General features: G+C 64.0%; 1 protein-coding gene across 1 annotated transcript in view; it reads right to left on the bottom strand.

Moving 5' to 3' along the window:
* HUWE1 (HECT, UBA and WWE domain containing E3 ubiquitin protein ligase 1) overlaps positions 1 to 14,721 on the bottom strand; it is a 32,535-nt gene extending 17,814 nt beyond the window's left edge. Inside the window, 30 exon segments of the mRNA XM_064643491.1 lie at positions 165 to 298; positions 825 to 935; positions 937 to 1,071; positions 2,024 to 2,200; positions 2,859 to 2,916; positions 3,141 to 3,352; positions 3,427 to 3,518; positions 4,449 to 4,626; positions 5,416 to 5,522; positions 5,638 to 5,718; positions 5,810 to 5,911; positions 5,996 to 6,091; positions 6,182 to 6,293; positions 6,714 to 6,854; positions 6,936 to 7,063; positions 7,134 to 7,284; positions 7,675 to 7,775; positions 7,851 to 7,950; positions 8,045 to 8,113; positions 8,801 to 8,848; positions 8,940 to 8,962; positions 8,965 to 9,016; positions 9,404 to 9,466; positions 9,593 to 9,745; positions 10,098 to 10,274; positions 10,276 to 10,305; positions 11,623 to 11,721; positions 12,582 to 12,658; positions 13,272 to 13,331; positions 14,566 to 14,721. Coding sequence (XP_064499561.1) covers positions 165 to 298; positions 825 to 935; positions 937 to 1,071; positions 2,024 to 2,200; positions 2,859 to 2,916; positions 3,141 to 3,352; positions 3,427 to 3,518; positions 4,449 to 4,626; positions 5,416 to 5,522; positions 5,638 to 5,718; positions 5,810 to 5,911; positions 5,996 to 6,091; positions 6,182 to 6,293; positions 6,714 to 6,854; positions 6,936 to 7,063; positions 7,134 to 7,284; positions 7,675 to 7,775; positions 7,851 to 7,950; positions 8,045 to 8,113; positions 8,801 to 8,848; positions 8,940 to 8,962; positions 8,965 to 9,016; positions 9,404 to 9,466; positions 9,593 to 9,745; positions 10,098 to 10,274; positions 10,276 to 10,305; positions 11,623 to 11,721; positions 12,582 to 12,626 — 2,975 coding nt within the window. The 5' untranslated portion in view covers positions 12,627 to 12,658; positions 13,272 to 13,331; positions 14,566 to 14,721.
* Between the last annotated feature and the right edge of the window lie 837 nt (positions 14,722 to 15,558).

Genomic DNA, 15,558 nt, shown 5'->3' with positions numbered 1-15,558 from the left:
GGGTGTGGAGGCAGCACCTCAGTGCTGAGACCCCCCCCAGACCTCCAGGGTCCTCCTTGTCCCCCCAGGACCCCCCTGTACCTGTTTGGGGTGCCCAGGGACAGCAAGATGGTGCTCTCCCTGTGCCCCCCAGCTCCCCTGGGTGCCCCCCAGGCCCCCCATACCTGTTGGGGGTGCAGAGGGACAGCAGCACAGTGCTCTCCCACACCAGGGAACAGTAGAGCTGGCTCAGCTTCCCCAGCACACTTAGCCCCAGCTGGGACCCCCACTGGTTCACGGAGATGGCCCTGATCTCGCTCTGGGGGGGAACAAAGAGCCCCCGAAATCACCCCCGAGCACCCAAAATCTGTTTTGGACACACCAAATTCCTCCTCGCCCAACGAGGACCCCGCCTCAGCCACCCCAAAATCCTCCCTGACCCACCGAAATGCCCCTTGCTGCCCCCAAAATTCTCCTCAACCCCTCCAAAATCCTCCTCACCTCGACCAACACTCTCTTCAACCACCCCAAAATCCTCCTTGACCCCCCAAACCCTTCCCCAACCCCCCCCAAATTGGGTTCAACCCCCCCAAAGTTACCTGCCCTGTCCCACAAGTGTGCCCAAACATCATGACAAAGGTAAAAAACCCCTCCCAAACCAGGGTTAAACTTTGCCAGACCCCCTCTCCAGCCTTTAAGTCTCCTCCAACTGGGGTTCAACCCCCCAGAGTTACCTGCCCCGCCCCGCAGGCGTGCACAAACACCATGACGAGGGTACAAACCCCTCCCAAACCTCCTCAAATCAGGTTTAACCCCCCCAATCAGGTGTAACCCCCCCGAGTTACCTGCCCCACCCTGCAGGTGTGCACGAACATCATGATGAAGGCGTGGGCCGCGGTCAGGGCGTGCAGCAGGGGGGTGGCCTGGGCCGACAGCGTCGCGTCGGGCACGGGCCCCGGCACCCGCCAGCTCCCGCAGCAGCACCGACCCCCCCGGCGCCTCGATGGGCCGGTGCAGCGGCTCCAGCGCCGACAGCACCGACTCCAGCTGCACCAGCCCCTCCTGCAGCACCTTGGGCTCGTGGGACAGCGTCTGGGGGGGGAAGGGGGGGTCACAGGGCGGACTTGCAGACCCCAGGATGGATTGAAGCCCCCCCAGCCCTCACCAGGATGGATTTAAGCCCCCCCCAGCCCTCACCAGGATGGATTTAAGCCCCCCCCAGCCCTCACCAGGATGGATTTAAGCCCCCCCAGCCCTCACCAGGATGGATTTGCAGACCCCAGGATGGATTTAAGGCCCCCAGCCTCACCAGGATGGATTTGCAGACCCCACGATGGATTGAAGTCCCCCCAGCCCTCACCAGGATGGATTTGCAGACCCCAGGATGGATTGAAGCCCCCCAGCCCTCACCAGGATGGATTTGCAGACCCCACGATGGATTTAAGGCCCCCAGCCCTCACCAGGATGGATTTGCAGACCCCACGATGGATTGAAGTCCCCCCAGCCCTCACCAGGATGGATTTGCAGACCCCAGGATGGATTGAAGCCCCCCAGCCCTTACCAGGATGGATTTGCAGACCCCAGGATGGATTTAAGGCCCCCAGCCCTCACCAGGATGGATTTGCAGACCCCAGGATGGATTGAAGCCCCCCAGCCCTTACCAGGATGGATTTGCAGACCCCAGGATGGATTTAAGGCCCCCAGCCCTCACCAGGATGGATTTGCAGACCCCAGGATGGATTGAAGCCCCCCAGCCCTTACCAGGATGGATTTGCAGACCCCAGGATGGATTTAAGGCCCCCAGCCCTCACCAGGATGGATTTGCAGACCCCAGGATGGATTGAAGTCCCCCCAGCCCCTCACCAGGATAGATTGAAGCCCCCCCAGCCCTCACCAGGATGGATTTGCAGACCCCAGGATGGATTTAAGGCCCCCAGCCCTCACCAGGATGGATTTGCAGACCCCAGGATGGACTGAAGCCCCCCAGCCCTCACCAGGATGGATTTGCAGACCCCAGGATGGACTGAAGCCCCCCAGCCCTCACCAGGATGGATTTGCAGACCCCTGCCACGGCCTGGCAGGCAGCAGAGGTGGGGAAGTCGACGGGCAGGTTGGGTAGCCCCAGGATGGTGACGAGGGGCCGCAGCCCCCGCTGTGCCACGAACTCCTGGCAGTGATCGTCCGTCGTGTTGTTGCTCAGGATCGACTCCACGAACTTCATCTGGGGGGTGGGGGGTCAGGGGGGGTCAGGGAGCCCCAAAAGCCCCACCCCAGGGAGCTCAGAGGGGTGTTTGGGTGACAGGGCAGCCCCAATTCCCCCTCAGGGAGCTCCAAAATCCCAGCCCGGGGAGTTTAGGGGGGCTCAAGGAACACGGTGGCCTCAATTCCTAAGAGAAGGATTCAGGGGGAGACCCAAAATCCCATCTTAGGGGGGGTCCAGGGGGGTTTGGGGGGCAAGGCAGCTCTAAAATCCCCCCCCAGGGGGCTTCAGGGGGGCTCATGGGGCAGGAGAGCACCAACTGTCCCCAGGAGGCTCGGGGGGGGGGGGGGCAGAGGGAGCCTCAATTCCCCTCGGGGGGGTTCAGGGGGGCTCAGGGCACGAGAGGAAGCCCCAGTTCTCTGCCAAGGGGGTTCGGGGGGCTCGGGAAGCCCCAGTGCCCCCACAGGGTTGCTCAGGGCAGTTTGGGGGGCAGGGGGAGCCCCAATTCCCCCCCAAGGAAATTCAGGGGGGCTCACGGGACAGAGAACACCCCAAAATCCAACCCCAGGGGGCTCAGAGGAAAAGGGACCCCTCCCGAGGGGATCAAGGAGGGGATTCAGGGTGCAGAAGGACCCCCAGGCCACCCCTCCCGGGGTGGTTGTGCCCCCCAGCTCCTCACCACGTTCAGGATGTAATCCATGAGCGGGATCGGGATCCGCTCCTCTGTGCCCACCACCCTGCAACGACAGGGGAGTGAACGGGGGGGAGACCCCCACCACCACCAAAGGGTCCCCAGGACCACCCCAAAAATCCCCCCCAGACCACCCTGCTCACATCCGGGTGAGCTCAGCCCCCCCTAGACCTCTCCACTCATGTCTGGGTGGGCTCAGCCCCCCCAAAGCCCCTCAGGACCCCCCACTCACGTCTGGGTGGGCTCAGCCCCTCAGGACCCCTCACTCACGTCTGGGTGGGCTCAGCCTCGCTCTGCTGGGCGGCCCCGAAGCTCTGCATGGCCTGAACCTCCTCCTCCTCCTCGTCCTCGCTCGAGGCCTCCTCGGCGGCGTGGGGGGAGCGCGGGGGGGGCGCGGCCCCCGCCCCCTCCCCCTTCTGCATCGACGGCTTCTGGCAGATGTACTTGGGGTCCCGGCCCAGGCTGCAGATCTCCTCCAGCAGCTGGGGAGGGGGGCTTCAGTGAGGGGGGCCCTGGGGCATCCCCAGAGACCCCCCCGGTGTCCCCCCGGTGTCACCTTGATGATGGCGGTGGTGGCGTCGGTTTTGAGGGTGGGCTGGTGCCGCATCAGCTCATCCACGGCGCTGCCCAGGTTGGAGGCCGTGTCACCTGGGGGGGCACAGGGGGGTTGGGGGGGGCCCAAGAAATGGGGTGGTCCTCAGAAAAGAGAGAAATTCCCAAGAAATAGGGGCGTTCCCAAATATGGGGGTGTTTGTCCCAAAACACTGCAGGCCATGAAAATACAAGGAGGCCCCAAAAAATCACCCACCCCAACCCCCCAAATGCCCCCCATTTGGGGTCCTACCAAGGCAGTCGAAGCTGTGACTGCCAGCGTGGGTGCTCCCCCCAAACCCCCATCTGGGGTCTCACAGCCCCCATTTGGGGTCTCACCCAGGGGGTCGGAGCTGCCCCTGTGTGTCCCCCTCCCCAATCCCCGTTTGGGTCTCACCCAGGGGGTCGGAGCTGCCCCTGTGTGTCCCCCTTCCCAGACTCCCCATTTGGGGTCTCACCCAGGGGGTCGGAGCTGCCCCTGTGTGTCCCCCTCCCCAATCCCCCATTGGGGTCTCACCCAGGGGGTCGGAGCTGTGCCTGTGTGTCCCCTCCCCAATCCCCGTTTGGGGTCTCACCCAGGGGGTCGGAGCTGTGCCTGTGTGTCCCCCTTCCCAGACTCCCCATTTGGGGTCTCACCCAGGGGGTCGGAGCTGCCCCTGTGTGTCCCCTCCCCAATCCCTGTTTGGGTCTCACCCAGGGGGTCGGAGCTGCCCCTGTGTGTCCCCCTCCCAATCCCCCATTGGGGTCTCACCCAGGGGGTCAGAGCTGCCCCTGTGTGTCCCCCTCCCCAATCCCCCATTGGGGTCTCACCCAGGGGGTCGGAGCTGCCCCTGTGTGTCCCCCTCCCCAATCCCCCATTGGGGTCTCACCCAGGGGGTCGGAGCTGCCCCTGTGTGTCCCCCTCCCCAATCCCCCATTGGGGTCTCACCCAGGGGGTCGGAGCTGCCCCTGTGTGTCCCCCTCCCCAATCCCCCATTGGGGTCTCACCCAGGGGGTCGGAGCTGCGCCGTCTCCTCATGGCGGGCAGGTAGTCGGGCGAGAGCAGCACCTTGAAGAGGCGCTCGAAGGGCTGGCACTGCACGAAGCTCTGCAGCCCCCGCGCGTTCAGGCACAGGGCGGAGAACACGTTGGGGAGGGACCCCAGGACCTCACGGGTGGCTGGGACCTGAGGGGACAGGTGAGAGATGGCACAGGTGAGGGACAGGACAGGTGGGAGGGACAGGCACAGCACAGAGAACACGTTGGGGAGGGACAGCAGCACCTCAGGGCTGGCTGGGAGCTGCCCAGGTGAGACACAGGTCACTGACAGGCAAGGGACAGGACAGGTGTGAGGGACAGGTGAGAGACAGGGAAGGGACACGTGCCAGAAGTGAGAGACAGCGTGAGGGGCAGGGCACTGGACACGCTGGGCAGCGAGCCCAGGACCTCCTGCTTCGCTGGAACCTGCACAGGTGAGAGGCACAGCTGGGGCAGGTGTGGGGCTGGGGGGGGGGGCAGCCCTGGGGGGCAGGGGCAGGGCTGGGCACACGTGGGGTAGGGATGCCACGGGCAGGTGGGCAGGTGAGGACACAGGTGAGGACACAGGTGAGAACACAGGTGAAGGAGCAGCTGCAGGACAAGTGACAGACACGTGCTGGGACAAGTGAGTGCAGAGATGGGAGGACAAGGGAAACAACAAACAAAAAACAAGTAAAAGAAGAGGAGAGCGTGTCATGTCCTCGAGGAAACAGCTGAAAGAACAGGTGAGGGAACAGGAGTCACTCGTGTCCTTCGTGAGCAGGGTGAGCAGCAGGACATTGGTGAGGGGATGGGTACAAGGACAGGTGAGGGGATGGGTACAAGGACAGGTGAGGGGATGGGTACAAGAACAGGTGAGGGGATGGGTACAAGGACAGGTGAGGAGGCAGGTGAAGGGGACAGGTGAGGTGACAGGTGAAGGGACAGGTTCACTCACGTCCTTGATGAGCAGGGCGTGCAGCATGACATCGGTCAGGCCGTTGTCCTGCAGCGACGAGAGCAGGGAGGGCTCCTGGAACACGAACACCGTCACCACCTCGGTCGCTGCGGCGGGAGGAGACACAGGGGGGCACTGAGGGGGGGTGGGAGGGCCTGGGGGGGGCCGGGGGGAGCCCCCAACCCCTGCCCACCCCCCCTGGGGGCCCGGGGTGCCGCTCACCCAGCAGGAACAGCGAGGGGCCGTAGTACTCGGCGTTGCTGATGATGTGCTTGAGCGACGTGGGCAGCGACCCATCCATCACTGGGGGGGGCACCCAAAACAGGGGGTCGGGGGGGGCTGTGACACCCCCCCCCCACCCCCAAGGGTCTGGGGGGTCTCAGGGACCACCCACCGTGGCGGATGCCGTCGGAGAAGGCGGGGTCCTGGATGGCTTTCTTGAGGAAGTTCAGCATGGATTTGAGCAGGGCGGCGCGCTGGGGGATGCACTGCACTCCTGGGGGGCACACAGCGGGGTGAGACCCCCACGGTGCCCCCACGGCCCCCCCCACATCCCCCCAGCCCCCCGGGGGTCACCTACCGCCGCGGGGGGAGGGGGTGGCACTGCTGGGGCCGGAGCTGGTGCTGGGCACGGCCGGGGGGGCCGAGGGGCTGCTCTCCATGGCCACATCGGTCACTGCGGGGGCACAGGGACAATGGGGGGGTCTGGGGGGGACACCGGGGGGTCCCAGGGGACACCGGGGGGGGAAGAGACCCCCCCGCTCACCCTCCATGTCCGTCTCCATGTCCTCGCCCTCGGGGGCTGCCGTGGCCGGGGGTCTCTGCACCTTTGGCTTGATGACAAAGGGACACTCCCGGCGGCACAGGTCGACCTCGTGCTGGGGGGACACACTCAGGGGTCCAGAACGCCCCCAAAAACACCCGGGGGGACCCCCAAAATAACCCCAGAGGGACACAGAACAACCCCAGGGGGATCCCCAAAATAACCTCAAGGAAACATAGAACAACCCAGGCAAACCCACCCCAGAAAGATCCTGGGGGGGACCCAAAATCACCAAAGCTGCTCAGAAAAACCCAAGTGGGACTCCAGAACAACCATAGGGGACCCAAAACACCCTGAAGGCACCCCCAAAAAACCCCCAGAGGACCCCAGAACCACCTCAGGCATCCCCAAAGCTGGGCCAGCGTGACTCCAGCCCCCCCCGGGTGTCCCCAAAGCCGGGGCAGGGTGACCCCAACCCCTCCCCAAGGGACCCCAGGACCCCCCCCGAGCCGTGCTGGGGGTCCCCAGGCCCCACCTCGAGGCGGTAGATGAAGATGGAGAGGCCGCTGTGGGCCTGGAACGCCGCCATGTCCAGGTTGGTGATGAGATCCACCACCCGCACCGCCCGCGTCACAAACGTGATCTGGTCCTGCTCGTCCCCCAGGAACTTAATCACCTTCGAGGGGGGAGGGACAAAAACAGACTCAGGGGGGTCCTTAAACGGGGTCAAACCCCCCCAGAAGGGAGCAGAGCCCACCTTGAGCAGCGCCTCCATCATCCCACACGACACCAGCGCCTCCCCGCCCGCGTCGTAACTGGCCAGGTGGTAGAGGAAGGAGAAGAGGGCCGTGGCGAACTGGTGGGGGTAGGGCTCCATGGAGGGGTCTGGGGGGCACAGGGGGGTGTCAGGGCAGGTCAGCCCCCCCCGGGCCCCCCAAAAGGCCCCCAGACCCACCGATCATGGCCTGGATGCAGTTGCGGACCAGCACGGGCAGGAAGCCGTGGTAGGAGGCGGTGCCGGTGCAGTCGATGATGCTGCTCAGCTTGGGGGTCCTCTCCAGGTGCACGATGGACGTGAGGGTCCGCAGGGACGCCGCCTTGATGTCCTGGGGGGCACAGGAGGGTCAGGGGGGCGTCTGGGGGGGTCTGGGGAGTCCCAGAGAACGTTTGGGAAATCCTCTCCAAGTGAACTATGGACACAAAGGTCCTGCAACGACGCTGCCCTGGGGTCCCAGTAACAGGTATAAAGGAATCAGGGGGGCCTTTGGGGGGGTCCCAGAGGGGGTTTGGGGGGTCCTGACAGGAAACAAAGGGGTCAGGGAAGTGTTTGCAGGAGTTTGGTGGGTCCCAGAGAAGGTTTGAGAAGTCCCAAGGATGTTTTCAGGGTGTCTCAACATGAGCTGTTTGTCCAGGATCTGCAGGGTGTGGGTGGGGGGGTGTTTGGGGGTCCCAGGGGGGTCCCAGGGGGGTCCCAGGGGGGTCCCAGGGGGTCTCACCATGAGCTGTTTGTCTGGGATCTGCAGCACATCCACCAGCTCCTCGATGAGCCCGTTGTACAGGATGCTGTTGGCCGATTCCTGCAGGGCGTTGGAATACACTGGGGGGGGAAGGGGGGGTCACAACCAGCCCCCCAGCAGCCCCCCCACCCCCAGCAGCCCCCAAAGAAGCCCACCCAGGATGGAGATGGCGTGGAGCCGGGCCTGCACCGCCTGCAGCCGCTTCCTGTGCGTGGAGAAGCCGTGGGCCAGGCGGATGTGGGTGAACAGCAGCATCTGGGGGCACAAGGTCAGGGGGGGCCGGGGGGTCTGGGGGAGACCCCCAGCCCCTGGGTGACCCCGAGACCCCCCAGGCCCCCCGGGTTCACACCTGTTTGTCCTTGGGGATGTTGTACATCTTGGTGAGTGACTCCATGATCTCTGAGGGGCTCTCGGAAATCTGGGGAGGGGGGAGAGAAAATTGGGGAGGGGGCGAAAATGGGGGGGGAAAGGGAAAAAACGGGGATGAGAAAATAAAAAATGGGAGTGAAGAGAAGAAAAAAAATCGGGGAAAAAGACAAAAACAGGAAAAGGAGAAAAAAAGGAGAAGCAGCAAAAAATATAAACAAAAAAAGGGGTAAAACAGGAAAAATTAGGGAGAGAAAAAAGGAATGAAAAAAGAAAACAGGAATGAAAAGGGAAAAAATAAGGGTGAAAAAAAATAAGGGCGAAGATGGAAAAATCAGAGAGACAAAAAATTAGGAGAAAAAGATAAAAATGGAGACAAAGATAAAAACAAAGATATAAAAGCAAAAACAAGAAATAAACACAAAAAAATTGAGAAATTTAAAAACAGTGAGGAGGAAACGAATAAAAAATAATCTCAGAGACAAAAAGCAACAAAAAATGAAAAAATTACGGTGAAAGAAGAAAAACGTGCACAGAACATGAAAAATCAGGGCAACGAACAAAATCAGAGTGAAGACAGGAAAGTAGAGTCAAGACAGTAAAAATATGGGGAAAAAAAACCAAATTGGGGTGAAAAAAGCAAAAAGAGGGAGCAGATGAACAAACAATGGGGGCAGGATTGGGGGACCCCAATCAAAGCACAGCCCCCCTCCCCAAATCAGGGCCCCCCTGGACTCACCTTGTCCAGCTGCTCGATGTGGATGTAGTGCAGGGTGGTGCTGGTGGCCTGGGGGGGGCAGGGGGGGTCAGGGGGGGCCCCAGTGCTTTGGGGACCCCCCATTGCCCCCAAATGTCCCCCCAACGTCCCCCTCACTCACCCTCTTGTCCACCTTGACCTCGACCCCGGCTCGGCGTAGAACTCGAAGTGCAGGGTGGTGGCACTGGGGGGGTATTTCTGGGGGGCACAGCAGGTCGGGGGGGTGAGGGGGGTCGGGGGGGGCCCCTCCCCCGGGGGGGACGTGGAGGGGGGTCACAGGGCCAGGTTGGGGACACTGGGACATGGGGGGTGGGAGACTGGGGGACCCCAGAGTGTGACAGGGGTGGCAAAGTGGGGTTGGGGACCCTGGGATGGGACAGTAGGGCCAGGTGAGTTTTGGAGTCCCGGGATGTCACAGGAAGGCCCAGGTGAGTTTTGGGGTCCCGGGATGTCACAGGAAGGCCCAGGTGAGTTTTGGGGTCCCGGGATGTCACAGGAAGGCCCAGGTGAGTTTTGGGGTCCTGGGATGTCACAGGAAGGCCCAGGTGAGTTTTGGGGTCCCCAGGTGATTCTGGGCACACTCACCATCATGTGCAGGTCCCGGCAGCACTCGGCCAACCCGAACCCGTTCTCCTTCCCACCCCAACTCTGCAGGGAAATAACCCAGTTCAGCACCAGGGACCCCCCAGACCTGCCCCACCTCAGCCAGGTGCTGCAGCCAGGTGAGCAGGGGCCCCCAGGACCCCCCCAAAGCCCTGCAGGACCCCTGCCCACCTCAGCCAGGTGCTGCAGCCGGGCGAGCAGGGGCCCCCTGCGCTCGGAGCCCAGGCGGGTGATGTAGTTGGAGCGTTTGCTGAACACGTAGAGCAGGTTGAGCACGGCCAGGACCACGTGCATGTCCGAGGAGGCCAGCAGGGTGGTCAGGTGCTGAGGTGGGACAGGGGAGGTCAGGGGGGGGCCACAGAGACCCCCAGAACACGGTTGGACACAGACGGGGGGGTTACACAGCTCCCAACACCCCCAGGACCATGTGCATGTCCGAGGAGGGCAGCAGGGTGCTCGGGTGCTGGGGGGGTCAGGGACAGTCAGGGATGGGGATGGGGGGGGTTACACAGACCCCCAAGACCCCCAGACTGCGCTCAGGTGCCGTGGGGGCGTGTTGGGTCAGGAATAAGGACGGGGGGGGTCACGCAGCCCCGTTCCCCAGGACACGGCACGTCGGGCCCAGAGAGGGATCGTGCCCAGCCCCCCATTGCAGGGTTTTTGGGGTTGCCCCCACCTCGATGGAGCTGTAGAGGTGCCTGGAGAAGCTGTACTCGATGAGCAGGGCGGTGAAGTTGAGCAGGGCCAGCAGCAGGGCCTTCAGGGGCTGCCGCTCGGGCCGGTCGCAGCTCAGCATCCAGCTCATGGTGTCCACCGGCCGCCCCGCCTCGGCCAGCAGCGCGTCGAACCGGTCCCAGCAGGTCCACCCAGTGGTACAGCTCGCACTGGGGGGGCACACACACACAGTGGGGGGGTCACAGCATGGACTGGGGGGTTACACAGCCCCCCAGGAACCCCCCACAGCCCCGGGGGGGACACCCCGACCCAGCCCAGCAGTGCGTGGAACCCGCCCAGCAGGTCCAGCCAGGGCACAGCTCACACTGCGGGGGCACAGACACACACTGGGGGGGGGAACACAACCTGGGGGGGTCACACAGCCCCCCAGGAACCCCCAGAGATGGAGGGGACACCCCAGGCTGGCCTTGGCCACAAGAGCATGGAACTGGTCCAGCAAAGGCACCCCCTGGGACGGGGAAATGTATTGAGAGGACAAACAGAGACTGGGGGGGGACACAGCCCCCCATGAACCCCCAAAGGTGGGAGATGGTAAGATATAACAACAGATGGGGGGGCACAGCATGGCCCCCACGACTCCCCAGCCTGGCTCCCAGCCCCCCAAGGACCCCCCCATTCCAGGGATCCTCAGCCCACACTCCACCCCACGTCCCCACCCCCAAATCTGGGGGCTAGGAAGGATCTGTGGTTCCCCCCCAGGTGTTTGGGGTATGGGGGTCCTCCCCAACATCTCTGTAGCTCCCCCCAGGGCTGGGGGGCTGCACGGATATTGGGGGGGCCCCCAGAGTTCTGGGGCTCTGTGAGGGAAAAAGTTTGGAACCGCAACAGCCCCAGGACAGGGGAGAAATTCGTGGGGGTGGGAATTCCCCTTTGGGGGGATGGGAACACATTGGGGGATCCCCTTGGTGTCATGGGGGGGCCCTTTTAGGGGGGGATCTGTGAACCTGGGAGGCCACCCTGAGCTCTGCAAGCAAAAGAGTTCAGAGCCCCCAAGGCCCAAGCGGGAAGAAATAGGGGGCTCCTTTGGGGGGCCTGAGGAGAAATTGGGGGATCCCTAATTTTGGAAACAGGTAAGTAAAAAAAACAGGATGTCCCCTCACTATTTAACAAAACAACTACAAAAAATTTGGGGTGACTCCCCCTAATTCAGGTCTCTAAAGAGGTATCAGACCTGACCCACCCTGGGGTCTCTGTTGAGTTTTCGGGGCCTCAGCCAAAGTCAGGCACATTCTTCATTGGAAGAGCATTTTAGGGGGTCCCTCCCATCGTGGGGGTGCTGCAGGGGAAGTGTGGGGGGCTGCCTGTGCTGGGGGGAGTCTCCAGGGACCCCTTCCCCTCAGCAGCAAGGAGTAACTTCAAACCAAATTCGACACCACCACAAGAACTTTTGGACAATCCCTGGGGAATTCTGCCCCCCCCCAGGTTTTTAAGCCCCTCTCCCCCCCGTTTTGGGGCCCCTCACCCACCTTGCCGATGTTCCATGTCTTGATCTGCTGCAGCTCCGTCACCAGCTGCTCGTCCGTGCAGCCCTTGAGCTTCTCGATGAGGGCCCTGCAGTCGGCGGGCTGGGGGGGGCAGGGTCAGCAGGGACCCCCCGCGAGAGGGGGGGCAGGGACCCCCCAATACCGACCCCCCACCTCAAAAACACCTCTGTCATGCAGGAATCCCTCACTCCAGGGGGCAGGGACCCCCCAACAGAGACCCCCCCACCTCAAAAAACACCTCTGTCATGCAGGAATCCCTCACTCCAGGGGGCAGGGACCCCCCAACAGAGACCCCCCCACCTCAAAAGACACTGTAGACACACAGGACTCCTCAGCAGGGACCCCCCCGTGACGGGGGGGGCAGGGACCCCCCAACAAGCCCCCCATCACTGAGGGGAGTTCCCCCAAACAGGGACCCCCATCACCACAGAGACCCCCCCGATCAGGACCCCCCGGTGTCCCTTATGCCCCCCTGGCTGTCCCCAGCTGCCCCCACCCCGGGTGTCCCCAACCCCCCCATGTCCCCAACCCTGATTGTCCCCCCCAGCACCCCCAGCCCCTCCTGACTGTGGAGCCACCCGGGACCCCTGACCCCTCCCCCCCACCATGTCCCCAACTCCCCCCCAGTGTCCCTGACCCCCCCAGGTGTCCCTAATTCCTCTCCCTGGGAATCTCCATCCCCCCCTGGGGGACCCCCAAACCCCCCCAGGTGACTCCAATTCCCCCCTTCCAAGGTCCCCAACTGTCCCCAACTCCTCTTCAGTGTCCCCAACGCCCCCCTGACTGTCCCCAATTAACCCCCCGGGTGCCTCCCACCCCCAGTGACCTGAACCCCCCCCCTCAAGTATCTCTGAGTGCATTCAGGTGTTGCCACCCCCCCCCGGGTGTCCCCAACCCCCCTGAGTATCTCCCCCTCCCCCCCCCGGGTGTCCCCCCCTCACCGCCTCCGTCGGGGTTTTCTTCAGCTTCGTCCGATCCACTTTCATTTTGGGGGGGTTCCCGTTTCCTCTCGTCCCTCCTGCACCGCGGGGGGGGGTGTAACACGCACCGGGACCCCCCCCCGGACCGCCCCCCCCCCAATTACCCCCCAGATCACCCCCCGCCCCCCCCGCGGCCCCGTGACGTCGAACAATGAATGTGCAAAACCCCGCCGGGCCCGGGGGGGGAGCCCCGGGGGGGTCACGGGCCCCCCCGCCCCCCTAATTAACCCACGACGGCCTGTAATTACCGCTGCTAATTAGGGGCTCCCCCCCCCCCCCCCCGCCGGCCCAGCTCCGGTCACGGTGACGCATCAAATTGGGGGAGGGGGGGGAATTCCCGGGACCCCCCCGGGGGCGTTTTGGGGTGTTCCCCCCCCAAAAAAAACAGCCTGAGGGTCCCGTCCCCCTCCCGCCCTCCCGAAACAAGCCCCCGGAAGGGACCCCCCCTCCCCCATATTCGCTGGGCCCCCCCCCGGTGGTTCCAACTCCCCCCAGATTCTCCGGGACCCCCCCCGGGGGGTTCCAGCACGCCCCCCCAAGTTTAGGGACCCCCCCGGGTGCTTCCGGCACCCCCCCCAAATTCTCCGGGCCCCCCCAGTGGTTCCAACCCCCCCTCGCGGTTCTGGGGGTCCCGGGAGGGGGGGCCCTTACCGGGAATCACTCCCAGTCCATCCTCGGCCCGGTCGCTGCGGGGGGGGGAACCGGGAGATGCTGAGGGGGAAATTGGGGTACGGAGCGGTGAGTTTGGGGTGTCCCTGTCAGGGGGGGGCTCAGTGAGGGGGGGCTGCGATGGGGGGGGTCTAAGTCCGGGAAAAGGTCCCCAAAATCATTGGGGGGAGGGACACGGGGGAGCCTTAACTGGGGGAAACTGGAAAGGGGGGACCCTAAAATTGGAGGGGGGGGAGGGTTGGGGCACCACAAAGGCGACCCTAAAATCCTGAGGACGTAAAGGGGGGAACCCTAAATCATGAAAGGGGGGACCTAAATCGCGGGGGGCCCTAAGCCATGGGGGGACCTTAAATCATAGGGGGGGGTGTGTTTTAAAATCTGGCAGAACTGAAGAATCCAAAGCCCTCAAAAGAGAGAGTCTTTAAATCACGAGAAGATTTGGAAGTGATACCCAATAAAGAGATCTCCAAAATGCCAGGAAACCCCTGAGGGGGGGGCCCGGAATGACAGGAAAGATTTGGGGAGGGGGAAAATACCGGAGAACAGAACCTAAATTACAGGAAACGACCCTAAAATACTGGGAGGAACCGCCAAAATACACGGGAACCCTAAAATACGGGGAGGGCCCTCAAAGATGGGGGTAGCCCTACAAAACATAAGAACCTAACATCAGAGCCGACAAGGGACCCCTAAAGCCCCTGAACGCCGTCGGGGGGATCCCGGCCCGGGGGGGGGCCACGGGGGGGTTGCTGAGGGAGGGGAAGGAGCCCCCCAAATCACGGAAAGGCCGCTGGAGGGGGGGGGGGGGCGGGCCCCGCATGACGGAGCCGGGCGCCATCCCCGCGCCGTCCCCCGCGCCCAGCGGGCCCCGGGGCGGCTCTGGTACCTTTGCGGGGGTGGCGGTGGCGGTGGGGGGGGGTCGCAACGCGAGGGGGGCGCGGGGGGGTCCCGGTTAGAGCGGGGCCCGGGCCGGTCCCGCCGCCGCCGCCGCCCATCTTACCCTGAGCCCCGGCCGCGGCCGCGATCCCGCGAGAGCCGCCGCAAATCCCGCGAGAGCTCCGGCAGGCGGGAGGGGGGGAGGGAGGGCGGGGAGGGAAAAAAATCTCACGAGAGCGGCTGGGCTGAGGGGTGGGAGAAGGGGGTGATCTCGCGAGAGTTCGTGAGTGGGGAGGGAGCCTTGCGGTGGAGGATGGGGAAGCCCCGCCCCTCACGGAGGGGCCCAAACCCACCCAGGTCCCAACGCCGGTCGCGGCCCCCCCACAGCGCCGGCACTCACCGGGGCGCTGAAGGGTGGATCCCGTGGGGGGCGGCGGCAGCACCGCGGGGCCGGTCCCGCCTGAGGGAGGGGAAGGGAGGGAGGGGGGGAGGGAGCGCGGCCTCAGCGGCGGGAACGGCGGCGGCGCGCGCGGGTCTCGCGAGAGCGCCGGGTGAGGGGTGGAGGGAGGGAGCGAGATCTCGCGAGAGTTCCTGGAAAGCAGGAGCACGAGAGATCGCGAGAGGGCCTCCAGAAGGGACTGCGAGATCTCGCGAGAACGCCGGAACTGAGGGCGAAGACCCTGAAATGTCGCGAGATTCTGTCGAACAAGCACGTGACCCCGCGCAGGGCAATTTTCCCACGATTTCGGGTTTTATCGTTTTTCCTTTTTTTCAGTTTTTATTCTACAAATACAAAAAGGGGGCGAGGCTGCGGCCTCGGACACGCCTACAAAACCGGGGCAGCCAATGGGAAGCGGCCCCGCCCCCGTCAATCAACCTGAAGACACCTGGGGGGAAGATCCCGGCAGGGACCAATCAGAGGAGGCCCCGCCCCCTTTCACGGCTCGGCCAATCACGGTGTCCGATGAGGGAGAAAGCCCCGCCCCTTCAGCCGCGGCTAATGAAGGGTGGGATCCACTGTGGGTGGGGCCTGAATGCAGCTCCTCCCTCGGGGGCGTGGCTTTGCACGACCACGCCCATCAGCGCAGCTGAATGTCCCTAAATGGAGATGGGCGTGGCCCCCGTGGTAACCGTTGTGGGCGTGGCCAGAGTTGGCTGCCCCCACTACAGGTGATGGGCAGGGCTGTAACCACGGGGGGGGATGGTCTGTTTCAAACCACGCCCATTTTGTGTGTGGCTCAGGGTGGGGCGTGGTCTGGTCTAAGGACACACCCACAATGGGCGTGTCTAGGCTGGCACCCCAAAGAGGAAGGTGGGTGGAGTCACATCGGGAGGGGGCTGTGGTCACACCTGGCCCCTGCCCCTCGGGTGTGGCCACTCACCCCCTGGGTGG

This window comes from Pseudopipra pipra, unplaced genomic scaffold (genome assembly GCF_036250125.1).
Source record: "Pseudopipra pipra isolate bDixPip1 unplaced genomic scaffold, bDixPip1.hap1 HAP1_SCAFFOLD_220, whole genome shotgun sequence".
NCBI lineage: Eukaryota > Metazoa > Chordata > Aves > Passeriformes > Pipridae > Pseudopipra > Pseudopipra pipra.
Note: the sequence above shows the minus strand (reverse complement) of the source record. Positions and strands in the feature narration are given on the sequence as shown.